This window comes from Schistocerca gregaria, chromosome 5, assembly GCF_023897955.1.
Source record: "Schistocerca gregaria isolate iqSchGreg1 chromosome 5, iqSchGreg1.2, whole genome shotgun sequence".
Classification (NCBI taxonomy): Eukaryota; Metazoa; Arthropoda; class Insecta; order Orthoptera; family Acrididae; genus Schistocerca; species Schistocerca gregaria.
In genome coordinates, this window is record NC_064924.1 from 602,021,546 (window position 1) to 602,040,903 (window position 19,358).

The 19,358-nt window shown below is 42.4% G+C and overlaps 1 protein-coding gene across 3 annotated transcripts in view; it reads right to left on the reverse strand.

Moving 5' to 3' along the window:
* LOC126272023 (CD109 antigen) overlaps positions 1-19,358 on the reverse strand; it is a 740,173-nt gene that overhangs the window by 98,537 nt on the left and 622,278 nt on the right. For all 3 annotated transcript variants that reach the window (XM_049974517.1, XM_049974519.1, XM_049974520.1), the window contains one exon: positions 4,708-4,887. In XM_049974517.1, coding sequence (XP_049830474.1) covers positions 4,708-4,887 — 180 coding nt within the window. The remainder of the gene's footprint in view (positions 1-4,707; positions 4,888-19,358) is intronic.

The following is a 19,358-nucleotide window of genomic DNA, read 5'->3' on the forward strand; positions in this document are numbered from 1 at the left end:
CTTTCCCGTTCAATATGATTGATTGTCGCTTGTTACTGAAACTGGTTAGGAGAATAGTTTGACCACACAGAAAGAGTACATCGAAGGTAACATATATCCGAACTTCTGCCCTATGACTAGATGCACAGCGTGTTTCAAAATGGACTTCCAAACATTGAAAATTCATATAAATTAATTCATGGTACCTACAGAGGTGACTGTAGTTTAAATTTGTAGGGACGAGATTAATTTTTGTCTTGAGTAGTTCGCTGGGGCCGAATCGCACAGCAAGGAATGCCTGTGTGTGATGCGTTAAAGATGGCTGCCTTCACTGGGCCCGCGCGTGCAAGCTGTGTGTTTTGGATTGGAGAATCGAAATCGGCGACAGCAGTTCAGCGTCATTTCCGTACCAAGCACGCTGAAGATCCTCCTAGTAGACCAACAATTTGAGTGGCATAAATGTTTTATAGAAACAGGGTGCTCGTTAAGACATAGGACACCATCAGGTCGTCCAAGCACATCTGACGACGTCACTGAGCGAGTGAGATAACGTTTTAAAAACAGCCCTACGAAATCGACCCGGCGAGGTTCTCGCGAACTGCAAACCCCACATACGACTATTTGGCGTGTGATTAGAAACAGTTTGATTTGAAACCTTACAGGCTGACGATCGTACAAGCAAAAGAGACAGCGATAAAACTGCTTGGACAAAATCATCTCTTCTGACGAGTAGACTTTCTACTTAAGTGGCAAGGTTGCACACACAACTCTAGGATGTGGGACAGTGAAAATCCACATCAAACATTGCAACATGTTCGTGATAGCCGAACGTCTTTCTTGCACTGAGCAAGATGAAAGTGTACAGCCCCTTTTTTTCCGTGAGAGAACCATCAAGGGGTTAGGGTACCTGGATATGTTACAACAATTTTTGATACCACAGATCGACGAGGATGACCAAGAATGAAGTTTTTACTCCATGGAAGATGGGAGCACCAATTCACTACCTGGCTGACGTCCGGCATTTTCTCAGTGACCGCTTTCCAGGTCAGTGGATTGGCCTTGGTGCACCAACTGCATGGCCCCCACTCTCCCCAGAAGACACCACTCGGTTTCTTTCCTATTGGGATTCAGCAAGGATACAATGTTCGTACCTCCTGTGCCCGTTTCTCTACCTGAACTTAAAGCAAGTACGAGGGTAATCCCAAAAGTAAGGTCTCCTATTTTTTTTTTTTGTAAGTACATAGACCTGTTTATTTCTACAACGGTTTACATCAGTTTACAGCTTGAACATTTAGCTATTTTTCGACATACTCGTCATTTCTGTCGATGCATTTTTGTAGACGCCGAGGCAGTTTTTGTATGCCCATGTCATACCAGCTCATCGCCATGCAGTTCTGAAAGTTATGAACCTTTTCTTTCACCTCGTCGTCGAAGCTGAATCGCTTTCCGGCCAAATGTTCTTTTGAACTAGGGAGCACGTGACAGTCACTGGGCGCCAAGTCAGGACTATAGGATGGGTGGGTAATTGTGTTCCACTGAAACTGTTGCAGGAGAGCAACAGTTTGCCGAGCGATGTGTGGGCGAGCGTTGTCATGGAGAATGTGTACACACCCTTGCTCAAAATTCAGCTTCTCCATTTCTGAATTGCCCGTTTGAGTTTTTTCAGAGTCTAACAGCACCTGTCAGCGTTAATTGTGGTCCCAGTGGGCATAAAGTCGACCAACAATACCTCCTTCCGATCCCAAAAAACGGTTTTCATGACTTCACCGGCAGACTGTTTGAATTTCTGCGGCTTTGGCTAAGAATGATGCCGCCACTGGCGTGATTGTTGCTTCGTGTAAAGTGGAATGCCCAGGTTTCGTCACCCGTGACAATTGAGTCCAAGAAGTTGTCATGTTCAGTTCCAAGGCGGTGAAAAAATGCGCGGGAAGCATCAGCGCGTTGCCGCATGTGGTCCTCAGACAGCATACATGGCGCCCATCTTGCGTACACCTTCCGGTAGTTCAATGTTTCCATCAAAATTCTGTGAGCGGTCCTACGGGAAACCTCAGGAACCAAGGTGCAGAGATCATTCAGGGTGATCCTCCGATCTTCATGCATGCTTTGCTCAACCTTCAACACTGTCTCCTCAGAAATTGACGGTCAACCGCTCTTTTGTTCGTCGTGAATTTCGGTCCGACCAGCCGCAAACACTCTACACCACTTACGAACATTTTTTATATCCATGCACGACTCACCATAAACTTCCGTCAATTGGCAATAGATTTCAATCGGCGCAGTACCTTTGCGTTCAAAAACCGAATGACTCGGCGCAATTCGCACTTGTCGGTAACATCCAACGGGAGCTCCATTCTCAATAGCTGCCAAGACTGGGCACCTCAGCGCGGCGTGCGCATGTAGCACTCTTCATAACAGTGTGACCAACTGCCACACAAACAGTTACGTACTTATAAAAAAATAGGAGACCTTACTTTTGGGATTACCCTCGTATTTATGACGCTACTTAGCAAGTAACACCTGCAATGCTACAGCGAGTTTGGGAAGAAACTGACTTCCGATGAGATGTGTGGAGGATAACCAACGGAGGTAACAAACACCTTTAGTTTAAGGTAAAAAAACTTGATGTGTTTCCCTGCAAAATAATTCTAAACTCAGTTCTATTTTATTTCAATAAATGTATATAAATTTTTCATGTTGTAAAGTCCTTTTTGAAACACCATGCATGATTAGACAACATCCTCTAATGGAAATTCAGCCAAACAGGTACTACAATCATTTGCTCGTGAGAGTCCGACTGGCCGGAGTCCGGTTAAAGATATTTTGGGAGTGTCGGTTGTGGATGTATGTGAAGTGTCTTAAATACAATCGTTTAAGAGCGAGAGCAAATTGTGCTGCTGACACGTACTGCCGTCCTCTCAAGCAGCAGGAAAGTGTCTGCTGAGCCCATCACCAACGGATCACCTTCGGCAGAGGGATAAACTCTGACTCCACGCGACACTGCAGAGAGAACTGGAATTCAGTTGAGGAATTTGATGAAATCGAAGTGATCAGAACTTCACACACATTTCCTTACCTCGTCAGCCAAATATTGGCGATGAGAAATACCTCAGAGTTTGCCAGCCTTCTCAAAAATTATAGAGAAAGTAATGTACAATCGACTTTATAACCATCTTATCTCAAATAACATAATGTCAGTTACAGTTAGGATTTCTAAACGGTTCTGGTATTGAGAAGGCTATCTACACTTACAGTAAAAAAGTGCATAACTCATAAGACAAAAATTGCAGGCAACTGGTAGATTTTGTGATCTGTCAAAGGCATTTGACTGTAAATCACAATATCCTAAGTAAATTAGAATATTATAGTGTAACAGAAAATGGTTTAAATCTTATCTCTGTCAGAAAACAAAGGGTGTTATTAAGAGACATGTATCAAGCTATCAGGCATCATCCAACTGGAAACTAATTACATGTGCAGTCACCACAAGGTTCCATTTTAGAGCCCCTATTTTTTCTTGTGTATACGAATGAGCTTTCATCAGTAACATTACCAGATGCCAAGTTCGTTTAGTTTGCCGATGATTCAAACATTGCAATACATAGCAAATCAAGTGTAGTCTTAGAAAGATCGGCTAGTAAAATATTTGTGGACATTAATCACTGGTTCCTAGCCAATTCTTCGTCACTAAACTTTGAAAAAACACACTACATGCAGTTCAAAACTTGTAAGGGGTGTCCCACGAGTATATGCCTAACATACGATGACAAGCAGATACAAGAAGTGGACAGTGTTAAATTCTTGGGATTACAGCTTGATAATAAATTCAACTGGAAGGACCACACCACAGAACTGCTGAAGCGTCGTAACAAATCTCTATTTACAATGCGAATTGTCAGACAGAGCAGATATAAAAATGAAAAAGCTGGCATGCTATGCTTACTTTCATTCCATAATGTCATATGGGTTTTTTTTTTTTTTTGTGGTAATTCATCAAGCCAAGCCGAAGTTTTCCGGACACAAAAACGTGCAGTAAGTGTTACATGTGGTGTGAACTCAAGAACATCCTGCAGAAGCTTGTTTAAGGAACTAGGAATACTAATTACTACTTCCCAATATATTTATTCCTTAACGAAATTTGTCATTAAAAATATATCACTTTTTCAAACCAACAGCTCAATTCATGAAATCAATTCTAGAAATAAGAATCTTAACAAGGATTTAAAGTCATTTAGTCTTGTACAAAAAGGTGTGCATTATATATATTCCGCAAAATATAGGTGCAGCAATGTGTTCATTGTAAATAAGTATTATAGTAGTTGTATTACACTTTATTACCTTATTAATAAATAAATAAACACACTTTTATTTTAAATTCAGTGCATTGGTATTTGTACAAAGATTCTTTCATATAGTGTTCATTAAAAATGACGATCATTCCACTTGGGACCTATGGAATGGTACATTAACTTATTTGATTGAGTTGTAAATATTTGTCATGCATTATTGTTTTTCTGACATGTTCTACATCCTGGAGGACCACGTCACTACGGATCAATTGGAATGAAAGTAAATCTAATCTCTAATCTAATCGAGCACCGCTGCGCTAGCACATGTCAGCAACCGCTGCTACAGAGGTGGGTCACGGCAATAATAAAGACATCCAAAAGTATAACAGCGACTGCACTCATCAGAGTACACAGGCAGGCACACTGCAGCGCGACCACTCACGCCTCGTGTATGATGACGTTGCTGGCGGAGTCCCAGGGCTGCTGTCCTCGCGGCCAGTCGCCCCCCTGCTGCGGCTGCCACGGCGGCAGCGCGGGGGTGGTGGAGGTGTCCTGGGCCCGCGCCGCCCCACACGCCGCCAGCAGCACAGCCAGCGCCGCCCACATCGCGCCAGCTGCCGTCCTGCAACACGGCGGGGAACACGCTGAGTATAATTCTGAAATTGTGCGCATCATTTCTTTGCAGATATCTTACTCATGTTTTGGTGCAGTGTCACCTCCCTTTACTGGACCGATAGCTAGAAAAGTGCTTGCTATTCCTTCAGATGCCCATAAAGTCTCCGTCAAAAAGAAATGACAAGAAAAAACAGCTGAAGCAACTTCAGGTTTAGTTTATTTCATAAAATTTCTTAAGCCAAACAGCAATAAAATGCTGTAATAATACCGTCTAACACTTGCAAAATTCTCAATCTATAAACATGACGGATCAAAACCTTTCTAGAACTAATCCTATACTTTACTGCATTTTTAATGAGGAGGAGGCGACTAGAAAATACAAGGAAAAAGGAAAAGATTAATTAACAAATGGTTCAAATGGCTCTGAGCACTATGGGACTTAACATCTGAGGTCATTAGTCCCCTACAATTTAGAACTACTTTTAAACCCAACTAACCTAAGGACATCACACACGTCCATGCCCGAGGCAGGATTACAACCTGCGACCGTAGCAGTCGTACGGTTCCAGACTGCAGCGCCTAGAACCTCTCGGCCACACCAGCCGGCAGTAGTCAACATCAAATACGCAGTTCTGCGGACGACTATGTAACATAAATTGATAAAATTCAAAACCATCGGTCAACACGCCTTGGACAAGTGTGTCCCGAACAAGTTTTTAAGGGATAAGAAGACCCACTGTTTAATAGTCGTGTTAGAAAGTTTCTACCGAGGCAAAGTCGAAGGAAGCGAAGTCGAAGCCTAACTGACAAACGAAAGCTCAACGATGTGTAAATGAGAAAAGCGTTTAATTAATCTGAAAGTACGACTTTGCCAACCAATCTAACAAAACCATAAGTAGCTCTGAGCTTATGTAAACTCAGGAGGCACAGCAAAACCTCCTATTCAGTCGCTCAGTGAGCAAACTGGCACGGAGAGGAAAGGTAATAGAAGAAGGCGGATGTATTGAATTTTTTCTTCCGAAACTGTTTCACCACGGAAGATCGCAAGGCGATTCCTTCTTTCAATCATCACACGAATGCCGAAACGGCAGATACCGATTTATGCGACTGCGAAATAGGAAAGCAACTACAATCGCTTAATAGCGGAAAGGCATCTGGAACAGACGAGATATGTGTACGATTCTACAGAGATTATGCGATAATTTGCTCCCTTGCAGGCAACAATTTATCACACATCGCTGGAGCAAAGGAAGGTGCCTAGCGATTGGAAAAAAGCGCAGGCTACTGCCGTTTCCAAGTAGGTCATAAGACAGAGGCACTCCTCTATAACAGTGGTGGTTAAGTTCCTATGGGACCAAACTACAGAGGTAATCGGTCCCTAGGCTTACACACTACTTAATCCAACTTTTAACTTACGCTAAGGACGACACACACCCATGCCCGAAGGAATATAGAATATATTGCTTCCCCCTACTTACACCTCCCGAGGAGATCAAGAATACAAAATTAGAGATTCGAGCGCGCACGGAGGATTTCCAGCAGTCATTCTTCCCGCGAACCATATGCGACTGGAACAGGAAAGGGAGGAAATGACAGTGGCACGTAAAGTGCCCTCCGCCACACACCGTTCGGTGGCTTGCGGAGTATAAATGTAGATGTAGATAATGTGTTGAGTGCTATTGACAAGGGATTTCAGATCGATTCTGTATTTCTGCAAGGCTTTTGACACTGTTCCACGCAAGCGGCTTGTAGTGAAATTGCGTGCTTATGGAATATCGTCTGTTATGTGACTGGATTTGTGATTTCCTGTCAGGGAGATCACAGTTCGTAGTAATTGACGGAAAGTCATCGAGTAAAACAGAAATGATTTCTGACGTTCCCCAAGGTAGTGTTACCCTTTGCTGTCCCTTATCTATATAAACGATTTGGCAGACTATCTGAATGGTGCGAAAATTTGCAGTTGACCCTAAATAACGAAAAGTGTAAGGTCATCGACAAGAGTGCTAAAACGAATTCGTTAAACTTTCGTTACACGATAAATCAGTCTCATCTAAAAGCCGTAAATTCAACTAAATATCTAGTTATTACAACTACGAACAACTTAAATTGGAAGGAACACATAGAAAACGTTGTGGGGAAGGCTAACCAAAGACTGCGTTTTATTGGCAGCACACTTAGAAAAAGTAACAGATCTACTATGAAGACTGCCTACATTACGCTTGTCCGTTCTGTTTTAGAATACTGCTGCAAGGAGTGGGATCCTTACCAGACAGGACTGACGGAGTACATCGAAAAAGTTCAAATAGAAAATATTTTGTTGACACTGACCTACATAGGGAGGAACGATCACCACGATAAAATAAGGGAAATCAGAGCTCGTACGTAAAGATACAGGTGTTCGTTCTTCCCGTGCGCTATACGAGATTGGAATAATAAAGAATTGTGAAGGTGGTTCGATGAACCGTCTGCCAGGCACTTAAATGTGATTTGCAGAGTATCCATGTAGACGTAGACGACTCGAACCTCCAACGGGGAGATCCGCGCGAACCGTGGCAAGGCGTCCATAGACCGAGCAGCCCTCTATAATAGTGAACGTGGGTCTTGGGGAAACTCAGCCCGCTCTGTTCCTCCACGATACATAGCGCTGTAGACAACGGCGCTGAGACAGATGTGTTCCTCAACTTGTGGAAGGAATTTGACACCGTCCCGCACTGCCATTTAATGAACACAGAATAACTTACAGATCTGTGATTGTATTCAGGTCTTGGTTGCAGACAAAAATCAACATTTGCTCTTAAAGGAACAAAATCGACAGACAGCAAGGTAATTTCAGAAGTACCCCAAGAAAGTGTGATAGAACCGTTACTGTTTACTATATATGTAAATGCAAATGGTCGAGTGGATAACGTCGGAAGTTCTACGCACATATACGGCAGTCTGTAAGAAGGCAAGGACGCTACAAGACATCAGCGAACTAAGAGGATTTAGTAGACATGTTGGAGGCCATTCGCGGACGAGGCTTATCTGTATGAAAGTCGCAATGCAGGAATGAGTGTATAAATCAGTGATCGGCACAGGGTCTTGCAGTTGACCTTGAGCTTAAATAACTAACATATCGCGCGTAAACGGGTATGGACATTATTAGTTTTCGATTTCGCCACTGACAGTATAGTAATTGAAACACTAAACACCGTAGAATACCCTGGATTAACCGCACAGTGCGACCAAAGGTGGAATGACCACAAAACATACAGAAAACTTAATTCTGTCCAGGAAAGAAGGGGGCTTCCAAACACACCCGACTTGTGGATAATACCTACAGTATCGCTCATTCGCACGTGACCCGTACCACTTTGGATCAACACAACAGATACAGAAAAAGTCCAATTCAGAGCGGCGCGTTTCGTCACGGGATCGCTGAGCTGGCTGTAGAGCACTACGGAGATGCACAACAAACTCCAATGACAGGCCGCACATGGGAGGCGTTGTGCATCACAAAGAGGTCTACCATTGAAATTACCAGAGCATGTTCAAGTAAGAGTCGGGCAGAAAATTACTTCCTCCTACATAACTCACGCGAAAATGGCCACAACGAGAAAATTAAAGCTAATACGGAAGTGTGTCGACAATCATTCTTGCCACGTGCCATTGGCGAGTAGAACAAAGAAGGGGGAAACACAGACGTAGATGTAGACAGAAACTGACACCAGTGGTGTACCACCTTGGTCTGCTCACGTTATGGGAAGGTCGTATAGGATACTTTTAATTTAGCAAGTACATTGTTAGAAATGAAATGATATAATTTCGGAGACTTTACTGATCTCATACAAATATGTATGTATATAGACTGAAGCAGCGAGTAAAAATTTGAACCAAGGCCGGAAATTCCAGGCTGGATCCCCATTTACTTTCGATGCTGAGGTGCTATTCCACAACACACAGAGCCTTGGCAATTCTGTTCGTGTGGAAGGGGGAATTTAAACTGGACTGGGGCGGCACTGATAATTTGCATCGAGGAGGAAGGTGTGCCAGGGTAGTCCTTGAGGTTACGCCCACCGCTCTGCCAAGGTGGCTCAATGGCTAGCGCACCTGTCTAGCAAGCAGGTGACTCGGCTTCGATTCCCGGCCTTGCCACACATTTTCACTCGCCACTTCAGCGTATACACCTAAAACCATACCGTTAGAAAATTCATTGCACTTTGTATGTACAATCAATTTATTAGAAACTGAAATAACTGTTTACCCCTAACAGACAACAATCAACTTTCGTGAGAAGGGCGACCCCTAACCTGCGCTCCGCATAGTGACACGCCCATGTGCGGCCCTCAAACTGTTTGCTATTTTAAGCACTATACTGTCCAATTGAACATGTTTTAAATGAAGTCAGCTTTACAGAAATGTGTACAAAAATCTACACCCTTTACGCTGACAAAAATCACCATACTGTTCCTGACTGAATACGGTGGTGCTGTAATATTATCTGGCTAAATACTTGCGTCTCCAGACGTATAAATACTGCAAGTTAATTTCTTGTACTGATTGTTGTATTCACGCTTCATATGAGGCTATTTCAGCTGCAGCTAACTGTAAAGCTAATTTTGATAATAGGGAATCCTAAAACGAAATTTGTTATTTTAATTGCGTTGGGTGGAAACCGAAATTATCTTCGGCATTCCAAGGCGCATTGCTCCTTTTCCCTTTCCATTCATTCTATGATCGTACTTTATAAAGCGGGCTCATAAAGTTAGTCTAGGTTTTTTTTTTTTCAACTTTCGTGTTCAAACAAAATATCTGATTTCTTATTGACGACCATTAGTTCAAAAGTACTCAGATTACATCTCATTTAGTTTATTTCTCTAAGGCTAATTAATAATTAAGTAGTTCACTGATAGATTGGTTCAGGTGCACCATCAGCCTACAGCTTGTCCAGTAGATAATATAGCTGACCTTCGCGCTCGCATAAAAGCCAATAGGAGCCACAGTCCTCAGGGACATATTTGGGCTTCAGCAAATATCGATTCTCGGCCTGTAATGGTTTTACTGCCTTACCCTTTCATCAGGGTAGGTTGTAAAGCGACAAACAAAAACACTCACTCTTTTCCAGCTACTCACTCATACATTTCTATAAAATGACGGTACCGTCACAGTCTTTTGCCGATCTGTCTGTACCGGCAACGCGAACACGCTGTCGAAGACGCCGTTGCCCCCTCCTCTCAGCTCGCACGCTCCAGCGGCAGACGTGTAAACACGCAGCGCAGCTATGCTCTGGCGAGGAATGTGATTTCGCGGTCTATCTTCCTGCAACGACCGACGGCAGAGCACTAATTACGGAGGCGAAATTCTGAAGGCAACAGCCTGTTTTCCTGTTACTGAGCATCTGCTGCAGATAACGATGAGGAATTCTGACGCCTCAGACATGACGTAAAGGGTTTCGTCTAATTAGAGTAGTCATAACAACCGCTGATTAATTAAGTCGCTGAAATTTTGTGCGTAAACCGAGTTACCTAAAGAGGAGGGCTATTTCTGCAGTCTGTTTTCCACTAACCGATCTGTTTTCGTTTCGAAGAGAATATGAAAAATAGAGGAAGTTTTCTTTTTCATTCTTTTTAACAGTTGATGTAATTCGCAAATGTAAATTCGGAATGTACCACCTTAAGAATGTTAAACGGAAACAGAACAGTAAACGTAGGAAAGAGTGTGCTAACGAAATAAGCTAAACTTTTGGGGGAAAATACTGTTTGTTAATTCCAAAAATTCTTCCTCGCTCACAAGTCAGTCATGAAGTTCCGCTCTGCTATATATTTCCCCTACGTTTATAAGCAATTCTTGTTGCGAGAAATTTTGAGGAGGAAGAGATTAGTGTTTAACGTCCCGTCGACAATGAGGTCATTAGAGACGAGCACAAACTCGGATTAGGGAAGGATGGGGAAGAAAAGCGGCCGTGCCCTTTCAAAGAAACCAAACCGGAATTTGCCTTAAGCGATTTTGGATAATCACGGAAAACTTAAATCAGGATGGATGGATGGATGCGGCTTTGAACCGCCGTCCTCCCGAATGCGTGTCCAGCATGGTAACCACTGCGCTACCCCGCTCGGTGAGACATTCTGAGTGCTGTCAGTTTTACTGGTGACTGAGACTGGACTTCAGTTTCTTGAAGAAAGATAAATCCGTTCTGATAACGATCTTCAATACGAGGATGTGCTGAAAAATAATGCCTCCCAATTTTTTTGTGAACACTCCTACAGCTTTTTAAATACAACTTTACTAACATTCTACATCTGTATTTTTCATGTCTACATACGTACTTCTCAACTCAGTTACCACGGAGACGATCACATTCCTCCCAACGAGAGACCAGTTTGTTGATGCCGCCACTTTTGACTTTATTGACGCAGACGCAACCTCACCTCTGCTTGTACTGTTTCATCGCATAATCAGTTTCTCAAATATATTCTGTAAGTTTTGGAAACAGATGAAACTTGTGTGGGGTCAAGCCGGGATTGTGTGGAGGATGATCGATGACTGAACGGAAGACGTCGGATTGTTGCAGACGCTTATACAATCATCACAGCACACAGCTGTCGTTCTTCTATGGATTTCAAGCGGAGGCACGTTTTCTGCGGTTAGAAACTAGATTACAGCACGCCGTTCCTCACGCACCGACGTAAGTTACGTTAAACACCGCCGCGTTACACGTTTCAATTCGGAGCCCTCTAGCGGCATATGGTCGCAACCTGCATCAGCGAAGCGGGAAAGTCGACCGAGTAATATGCACGACATCTAGTACCTCAACTGACATTGAAAACAGGATACGAACTTCGAAGGCATTCTTTTCAGCACGCCCTCATACATAAGGTACTCCTGAAACTATCTCCTCCCAAATTAAAGTTGTTTATCATGCTAATTCCACTTCGCAGACAAGTGCTTCACTTGTTTCCGAATCTCTCGTTCTAAAATCTCCTCGACAGCTATAATTAGTTCTTGACGAGAGAATGATACTTTGGGCGCGACGGTAAGTCCTTCGTATAATGTTGCTTCTAATTTGGCTCCACGAGGTCACGACTCAGACATTTCGCCAAAACAGCAAACTGCTCTGAAAAATGGAAAGTGACATAAACAAACTGTGCCCACACTCAGTTGTCAAACAAGATGCCTTTACGTAGCTCCTTTTTTTTTTTTCATCGAGATGAAAATGAGTAGTCTTGTGTATTAACAATCAACTTAAGCATAAAATATGGGATAAAGAAAAGGTAGTTCAAATAAATACTCAAAGTTAGGTGTGGAGCAGATGAAATGTCGCACCTGTCCGAATTTTTACACTATCCAAACTAGTGAATAAAAATACTATCGCTTATCATTTTTTTTTTAAATGTTGACATAAGTAGGATGGATGTGTAAATCATCTTGATGTCTCTCATTAAGTTCCTAAAGGATGTCATTTGGATGCATTTAGCAATCTTGAAAGTCATTATTTTAAAGAAACAGCTGTTATATGTCCAAAGTGATTTCCATAATAGAACATTTTCCGGAGTATTTTCTGGTGAGTTGAGGACTCTTCTCCCTGTCTTTTGCCATTCCCTTCGTTGGGATTCCATTTTCTGGCGGTCGGCAGTTACCTAACGGTACTCAGATTTGCTGATGGTTTCACTGGGGCCGTTTAGTGTGCTTTTGCGACCCCAGGTAGCAGTTCGCTACCAACTACGGCTGAGTCGTCGTACGTTCATTCCTGACACTTGGCAGTGGACAATCGCGGCAGCTTTCTGGGCCTGTCTCAACCAATAAAGAAACGCGATTTCGTCTCTATGGCGACGCCTCAGAGTTGCCGCCTGCAGCCGTTGACGCTTCGCAGTTGAATGCTGCTGGCAACGGCGTCGCGAGGCCTGGTCAGTCAGGGACCTCCTCCTTCCGCCGTCTCAATTTACAACGGATCGCGTCTGGAGGCGGCGGTCATTTATCCGGCTTCCGGCGCACGTCTAGCTTATCTGCAGCGGTAATTCTCTACCGGTTTTCAATTTAGATAGGCTCTCTCTCTCACGGTCAATGTATACACCGCGAATAGCTTTCATGTGATACTGTATTCGCTAAGCGTATTTGCTGTATCCGCGACGCCTATTTTGCAACCCCATAGTGAGTGGTGGGAGTTGACGTCTGCACAACAGATTTCGTATTTTACATGTAAATGGTTTCAGTGGTGAACACGCCGTTAGGAGAATAAATTACGGCTACCACTGCCAGGTAATCTGTTGTTCTCATAGTAATGTGCAATTTTTAAAACTTAACCGTGTCTCTAATTAAAATTGCTACTCCTCTTCCTTTCCCATCATCTCTGTCGTTTCTAAGTACTGTACATCCTTTGAATTGCATTCGCTGGGCTGGTTGAAACCAAGTTCCACAAATACAAGCTACCGATATCTGTGCCAAGTTCCCGATATTTTATTATTTTATTATTTGCTTTTTGATTAGTGATATCTGATATATTTTGGTATGTATGTGCTCGGCAGCTCAGTCGGCAACCATCCATGACAGCGCGAACGTATCTGCGCGTCTGGTTTTTTCGATATTCGAATTTGAAATGTGCGCTGCAATCGAAAATCCCGCCAGTTGTGAGGTGCGGTTTGTGATAAGGTTTTTGTTGGAAAAGAACCTAAAACGTATAGAAATTTATCGTGAACCGTGTGAAGTGTACGGAAACAACATAATGAGTGAATGTACCGTCCGGAAATGGTGCATTCGGTTTAAAAATGGCCGAACCAACGTTCATGATGAAGAGAAGAGGGGACGCCAGAGCATTGTGACTGGCGATCTTGTCGCTAAAGTTGATGAAACGATTCGTGAAAACCGTCGCTTCACAATAATGGAGCTTTCTTCTTTCTTTTCCACAAGTTTCACGGACTTTGTTGTTTGAAATTCACTCAAAAGCTAGGCTAACACAAATTTTGTGCACGAGGGGTGCCCACAATAACTGTTCAAAAACTAAAAAGTCAGTAGGCTTAGATGAAATATTAATGTGTGTGTACTGAAACAATGTATAGGGATTATACAAGGCCCCTTAAAAAATATAATAAATCAATCCTTCACACCAGGGACATTTCCAGAGCAGCTAAAACAGGCAAGAGTTGTACCTTTGCTTAAGAAAGGTAATGCAGAAGACCTAAAAACTTATCGGCCCATATCCCTGCTGTCAGTATTCTCAAAAATAATAGAAGCAATTATAAGATTAATGAATTACCTTAATAAATACAATCTTTTAAGTGAATAACAGTTCGGTTTCCAAAGTGGCAAAAATATGGAGTCAGCCATAGTAGAATTCACAAAAGTTGTCCTTGATGTTTTTGATAAAGATGAGTGTGTCACAGGCATATTTTTGGATCTTTCTAAGGCGTTTGATAGAGTCGCCCACAAGGTTCTATTAAATAGATTAGAAGCATTAGGAATAAGAGGGGTAGCTAATGACTGGTTTCTATCATTCCCAACAGATACGGTACAAAGAGTACAGATAAAACATACTTCAAATAGATCTAAGCATCTAGTAAAGAACTAATCAGCACCAAAATAAATTAATATAGGGGTTCCGCAAGATAGCATATTAGGATCAATACTGTTCCTGATATACATCAATGAATTTCCCATGGTGTTGCTCATGGTGAAAAAATTCTCTTCGGTGATGACAGCAACATTATAGTCACTGAGAAAACAAGAGAACTCCTTGGCGAGAAAACAAATTAAACTCTCAAGGAAGTTTATGACTGCTCAGTAAGCAATAAAGTGACATTGAACATAAAGAAAACTAATGCCATGAATTTAAGTTTGAAGAGGAAAAACAACAATGTTAAATTAAATGTAGATGGCACCTCTATAGACTGTAGAAGAAATGCAAAATTTCTGGGAATGAATATTGATTCTCAGTTGAAGTGGTATGAACACACAAAGGTACTTGCAAACAGAATGTCATCAGCATGTTATGCCCTTAGAATCCTATCATCAGTGTGTAAAATGAAGTGTCTTTTAGTTACGTATTATTCATATGTACACTCAATGCTTAGCTATGGCATTGTTTTTTGGGAACAAACGCACAAAATATGAACACAATTTTCAAACTCCAGGAAAGGGTCATAAGAATAATAACCAAAAACACTAGTAGAGCTCATTGTAAAGATCTGTTCAAAACACTGGGGATTTTAACTGCTCCATATAATTACATTTACCAGTCAGTTGTACATATCGAAATTAACACTGGTAATTACTGCACAAAACGCTCTGTCTATGACCATGCAACAAGAGAGTTTCAACTTACATTTACCACGAAAAAATAAAACTCAAAACAGCATTTTCTACCAAGGAATAAAACTGTACAATAAATTACCAAAAGAGATTAGAGAAAAAGCAAAAATACACTTATTTAAAAAGGTGCCTAAAAAGTACCTGTTACGCAATACATTTTATACATTGAAGGATTACTTCGATAAAAGAGAGTAGAGGTTTGATAAAAAAAAAGCTACACAAATATATAATAATGATTATAAAACATCCAACATTCCACATAATACCATCACTTTGTTTTTCTTCTTCTTCTTCTTTCCTTTCTAGAAATACTTACCCTCCAAGCTATGCATAGCACAATAAAAAAGGTATTGAATACCAGGAGTAAATCTAATGATTGTCTCTAACTAAAAGTCTGTAAATATATGTGTATACTAAGTAGCTTATTTTAAATTTATCTAAACTTGTAAATACTTTGACATGTCCTATATCCTTCTAAAGAGAGATCTACGGATGAATAATGCTGCTGCTGCTGCTGCTGCTGCTGCTGCTGCTACGACGAGACTTGGGTGAAACACGTCAATTGCGAGACAAAATTACAGTTCATGGAGTGGGGGCACACAAGGTCCACCCAAAAACCAAGAAAATGTTTGCAAACCTTGTCAGCAAGGAAGCTGATAGCGAACAGTGTTTTGGGATGGGCAAGGTGTGCTTCTTATTGATTTTCTCGAACGTGGAGCAACCATAAATTCTGCCCGGTATTGTCAAACTTTGCACAGCCTTAGGAGAGCAGTTCAAAACAAACGCCGAGGAAATCGGATGTTTAAAAATGTTCAAATGTGTGTGAAATCTTATGGGACTTAACTGCTAAGTTTATCAGTCCCTAAGCTTGCACACTACTTAACCTAAATTATCCTAAATACACACACACACACACACACACACACGCACACGCGCGCGTACGCACGCACGCACACCCACACACGCACACCCACACATGCACACCCACACATGCACACCCGAGGGAGGACTCGAACCTCCGCCGGGACCTGCCGCATAGTCCACGGCTGCAGCGCCTTTGACCGCTCGGCTAATCCCGCGCGGCGAAATCGGACGTCCAAAACTTTGTTTTTGCACGACAATGCCCTACCTACCTCTCACGGCGAACCGCTCTACAGAACTCCTTAATTCACTCAAATGGGAAGTTTTCCCTCATCCGCCCTACAGCCCTTATCTTGCACCAAGCGACTTTCACTTGTTTCCCCAAGATGAAGAACTGGCTTGCAACGTAACGACGCGGAACTCCAGTCGGACGTGACTCACTGGCTGAATGAAGTCTCCGGCGGCAGAATTTTACGATGAAGGTCTTGCAGAGCTTGTCCACCGCTAAGATACGGTGCCTCAATGTGTTTGGTGACTATGTGGAAAAGTAGTATGCCAGTAGCTGTTTCAGATGTATATAATAAAATGTATTTCTTGTACTTAGTTTCTTTAATGCAAAACGTTCCCTATTTTCTGAAAATTTGATTTCTTCAATAAACTGGTATCGGAAGTAATAATTTATTTACCTGTTGACTAATAATAACAAAGCTTTAAAAGTAGAAGGTGGTCTTCTGAGGTATGCTGAGTCTACACTGATGAGCCAAAAAATTATGACCACCTGTTTGACAGCTTATTTGCACGTCTTTGGATCTAAATACATCACTGATCCTGCAAACCAGGGATGCGACAGTTTGGTTGATGGAGGTAGGTGGCATTTTATGTCTACACACAGGTAACGTAATTTGCGTAAATAACGGGCCGCTGATTTGCGCACGCGGTGATGGCACTCGACAGCGACCAACGTGGCTTGTACAGGATTTACATCAAGCGAATTTGGTCATCTAAACATCAACATGGGTTCACTATGATGCTCTTCAAACCACTGTAGCACTGTTCTGGCCCCGCGACACTGACAATAATGCTGCTGTCATCGCAGTCGGGGAAGACATCAAGCACGAAGGGACGCAGGTGGTTCGCAGCTGACAGTTTGTCTTCGATTACAGCCACAGGTCCCATGCAAGTGCAGAGGAATGTCTTCCACAGCACAATACTACTTACACCAGCCTGTGTCCCTAACGCGCTGCACGTTTCGAGTCGCCGTTCACATCGACGACGGCGTTCGTGGAGACGACCATCGACATAGTGTAACAAAAACGTGGTTCACCTGAAGAGCCGACACGTTTCTACCGATCGACGGTTGAATCGCGATGGTCCCGTGCCCGCTGCAATCGTAAACTGACGACGTCGTAGGGCCAACATGTGAACCCGTAGGGATGGTCTGCTGCTGAGCTGATGTTGAACAATGTGCGATGAACGGTGTGCTCTGGAACACGTGTGCGTGCAACAGCACTGTGATCTTTCGGCACAGATGGTACAGATCTTCAACTACACTACTTTACAGAGCAGACAAGCCTCCGAACTCCATGTTCTGTAGAATGTCGTGAACGTTCAACCATTTAGCGCCTACTGGTAGTTTCACTGTCCTTTGATCTCTTTCAGTGGATGCTGAAGACAGTAACACGTGAACATTCGACCAGCTCCGCTGTTATCTGTATACTCGTTCAGATTCTGCTTAATGATAATCTGCCCTTTGCCGAAGTCTCCTATTTCAACGGATTTCCCCATTGGTGCCCCTATCTTCGCTAGGGTGAATCCCCTTCCGTGCCTGCTCCGCTTAGAACTTTAGATACTTTCGTTACCGCGTAACGTACCGGCAGTGACATCAGGCGGCATCCATCGTCGCGATGGGCAGTGGACATAACGTTTCGTCTAACCAGTGTGTGTTATTTTAATGTAGAAACGACAATACAAACGGATCAACGGCGCATATAGATGAAACTTCCGATCGCACGTTATTTTAGAGTGTTCACTTCTTAACAAGATACCGTACGACAGCGAACTTTTTGAAACGCCTAAGATTGGTTAGATAATTGCACGTTTATATAGTGTTAATAGCGAGGATGTGGTGCACGTAGCCATCTTCGGCATAATCAGAGAATCCTTTTTAATTAGTGATTATTATAAGAAGATATGATATAAAAAGTAGCGTACACGTTCACGTGCCGACTTTAACCATACTATTGGAATATCTTCCAAACCATACACGTACAAAGTGTGCATGGACTATATGCGTGTTTGTGCGGTTTTCATAATTCAATAAGTAAAATTATCTTGAGCGGAAAAGAATAACTTTAGACGAAAAATCAGGGCATTCGCACTAGTTTATAATTTCGCTGACTGTATCTATTCGTACATTGTGTCAGACTGAAGGAGGTATTGTCTGCTACTTGAATGACGGGTGATATTTGTTGTAAGAAGCTTACACTGGCGACAGGCTGGGTTATTAACCAATGTGTAAAGTTAATCGCTCCTCGAATTCCACTCAATGTAAAACTAAGATCCGCTCCTTGCTGCGGTGCGTCTGTTTCAAGCGTCATCGTCGTCAGCTATATGGTGCATTACCTGAAGATGGCCTGCTGCTACAGGCCGAAATTGGTCATATTTTTAATAAATGACTGGGCGATCAAAGCTCTTTTCTATTAATTTTAGAAGCATAAGGGTTGTCCAACCTACGTTTCTAGCATTTGTAGACTTAGAGAAAGCTTTTGACAATGTTAACTGGAATACTCTCTTTCAAATTCTGAAGGTGGCAAGGGTAAAATACAGGGAGCGAAAGGCTATTTACAATTTGTACAGTTATAAGAGTCGAGGGGCATGAAAGGGAAGCAGTGGTTGGGAAGGGAGCGAGGCAGGGTTGTAGCCTCTCCCTGATGTTATTCAATCTGTATATTGAAAAGCAGTAAAGGAAACAAAAGAAAAATTCGAAAAATTCGGAGTAGGTATTAAAATCCATGGAGAAGAAATAAAAACTTTGAGGTTCGCCGATGACATTGTAATTCTGTCAGAGACAGCAAAGGACTTCGAAGAGCAATTGAACGGAATGGACAGTGTCTTGAAAGGAGCGTATAAGATGAACATCAACATAAGCAAAACGAGGATAATGGAATGTACTCGAATTAAGTCGGGTGCCGCTGTGGGAATTGGATTAGGAAATGAGACACTTAAAGTAGTAAAGGAGTTTTGCTATTTAGGGAGTAAAATAACTGATGATAGTCGAAGTAGAGAGGACATAAAATGTAGACTGGCAATGGCAAGGAAAGGGTTTCTGAAGAAGAG